The sequence below is a fragment of the Dinoponera quadriceps genome, unplaced genomic scaffold (genome assembly GCF_001313825.1).
Source record: "Dinoponera quadriceps isolate SergipeBrazil2010 unplaced genomic scaffold, ASM131382v1 scaffold399, whole genome shotgun sequence".
In the NCBI taxonomy this organism is placed as follows: domain Eukaryota; kingdom Metazoa; phylum Arthropoda; class Insecta; order Hymenoptera; family Formicidae; genus Dinoponera; species Dinoponera quadriceps.
In genome coordinates, this window is record NW_014554512.1 from 73879 (window position 1) to 76326 (window position 2448).

A 2448-nucleotide genomic window follows, 5' to 3' on the forward strand; every position below is an offset into this window, starting at 1 on the left:
CCCCCCCCCCCCCCCCTCTCGTCTCGTCGCGCCTTGACACCGTGTAAGAACCAATTAGACGGTCCGCTTCAGCGCGCATTTAACGCCGTCGTGTCCCATTAGAAAGTGCTTTTTGCGCCGCGGTTTTTCGAGACTCCCTGGGTGGCTGAGGATTCTCCGACCTGGAGCGCGTACGGATTCTTTTGTCGATCATATTTGCTTCGTTAAGTCTTGCTCCCCGGCTCTCTGTAATACGATTGAAATCCCCCCCCCCCCCCCCCCNTCTGTAATACGATTGAAATCCCCCCCCCCCACCCCCCGGTTTCTTCGTGTCGCGCGGGTTTCATCGCCGAGGACGTACGCACTGCTACGGCGCGCTACGTGATCTCCTTCGCCGGGCGTTCTCGCGACTTCGTCTCGCTAAGACGACACAAAGGATGCTCTAATCCCGGCCGTCCGAGCCGGACAAAAGGACGGAAATCGCGGTGACTCACTCGATCCGACGTGCCGATCTTTCGACATGGAAGCAGTTCGCTCCGCTAGTTTTTCTCATCTCGCGTATCGCGCCGTCGTCACCGCCGTCGTCGCCTCGGGAGAAGATCGACGGGAGGCGCGGTCATCGAACGGGGATCACCCTCACGGTACGAAATCGAACGACGGAAGAAGTTCTTCTCTCCCTACCCTCTATATATATATGTATATATATATATATATATCCCTTTCTTTCCCAGTCCCAATCCCCGTCCGTTGGCTTTATAGGGTTTCCTCAAGCGAAGCGCGACTCCTCGGCTCAGACTCTATAACCGTTCTCCCCAACTCCGACCCTTACGTGATCCGCCGGCGTCTCGGGGACGAAATCCGCGCTCGCTTTGTTTAAGACATCGGCGAAGTTGGCCCGAGTCAGCTTCATGAACTCGCTCGACTCCGGCCGACGCGCCGGAGAACATTCCGCCGAAGTACATCCGCTCTTCTTCGAGCGGACTCGCCGAGGAGAGCCGCCCGAACGTTCAATTCTTACGCGCGCGCATCCGGAGAGGAGGTCGAAGCGCCGATCGTTGAGAAAGCGCGCGTATCTCACGGCAAATCGAGCTTTCCTCGCGCGTTTCGATCGGCGGGACCATTAGCGGCTGGCTCCCATGGAAAACCCTTCCGCGCGTAAAAGCGTTTTTATCTCGTTTCTTTCCTCCTCCATTCTCCTCTACTTTCCCAGGCTCGGGATTAGATTCGCGACGAGAAGTAACCGATTTCCCTCCCGATCACCGCCGATTTTCCGCGCGAGGGGAAGTTTCTCGGGACGGCGGGGGAGACCCGCCGGTTCAGGGGTAGGTCGCGTTCAATCCATCCGCGGCTGTTTCTTACCGGTGACGGCGACGAGGAGGACGCAGAGGAGCGTCGCGGAAAGCGCAGAACGCGCGGCCCGGTGGCTCGCGGTATCACTTCTCATGGTGCTTCGATAATCGCTTTCCCGTCGAGTTACGCACTTATACACACGCGCGACGCGCTCATTCGCCGGCTCACAGATCGGCCTTTATATCAGATCACAAGCCCCAACGAGATCCGCGGACGGATCCATTGATTTTTTTTTCACTGCACTGTATGTATATGTGTGTGTATATCCCTCGATAGATCGCTCCTGCTGCTTTCTTCTCTCCCGCGATCGTGACGCGTCCCGGTGAGAGAAAGAGAAGAAACGACGGCACGAATCGCAGGGCGAACTTGCGATTTCCCGGAGAGCGGAAAAAAAAAGTCGAGGGGTCGCGTTCGGCCGCGAGCCCCCCTTTCGATCCCTCGCCGAGGATGGCGCGGTGCGCGTCTAAGGGCGACGTAATGTGTAAGGTTTTCCGGTCGACGTACGAGCGGCTACTGAAGCTCCCGCCGCAAGCACGGCGAGCCTCCAGTGCGTCGACTCCGTCGTGCACCCGAAAGCTCGTTCTCCGACTCGCTCGCTCGCGCGGCACCCTCTCTCTCTCTCTCTCTCTCGCTCTCTCTTCTCTTTCCCTCTTCGTCCTCCGTGACGCGTCGCAGCCTCCCTCTCGCGCTCGCAGCCACCCTCTCCGGTTCGCCCTCACCCCCATCGCGCACCCTGTTCCTCCCCGCCTTTCCCCTCCTTCTCTCCCTCACGGCCATTTTAGCGTCGTCGTCGCGATCAGGCGCGTCAGTGCGGGCTGCGCGCGCGAGGGAGCTTTCGCGTCCTAAAGCCGAACGGACGAGGGGCTGCGGGAAGGGGTGATTGATTGGCGCTGAAACTTCGCGACTGATTGAATCTTTTTTACGTTTCAATATCGATATCCCGTCCGGCCGCCGGCGAGCGGAGCGAAGCGGACCGGGGAGAAGCCTCCGGACGTTAGACGTCTTACCCCGCACATACGCGCGCACACATAAGCATTGTAACCCGGAGCGACGTTTCCCTCTCGCGACGAAGGATCGCGCAAGCTCGCGACTCTCCGTCACGCGCGATCAACCGGCCTC

General features: G+C 59.3%; 1 protein-coding gene across 1 annotated transcript in view; it reads right to left on the reverse strand.

The window, feature by feature from the left end:
- The window catches only part of LOC106751720, a 69658-nt gene extending 67835 nt beyond the window's left edge, over positions 1-1823 (reverse strand). The window contains exon 1 of the mRNA XM_014632768.1: positions 1339-1823. Coding sequence (XP_014488254.1) covers positions 1339-1423 — 85 coding nt within the window. The 5' untranslated portion in view covers positions 1424-1823. The remainder of the gene's footprint in view (positions 1-1338) is intronic.
- Between the last annotated feature and the right edge of the window lie 625 nt (positions 1824-2448).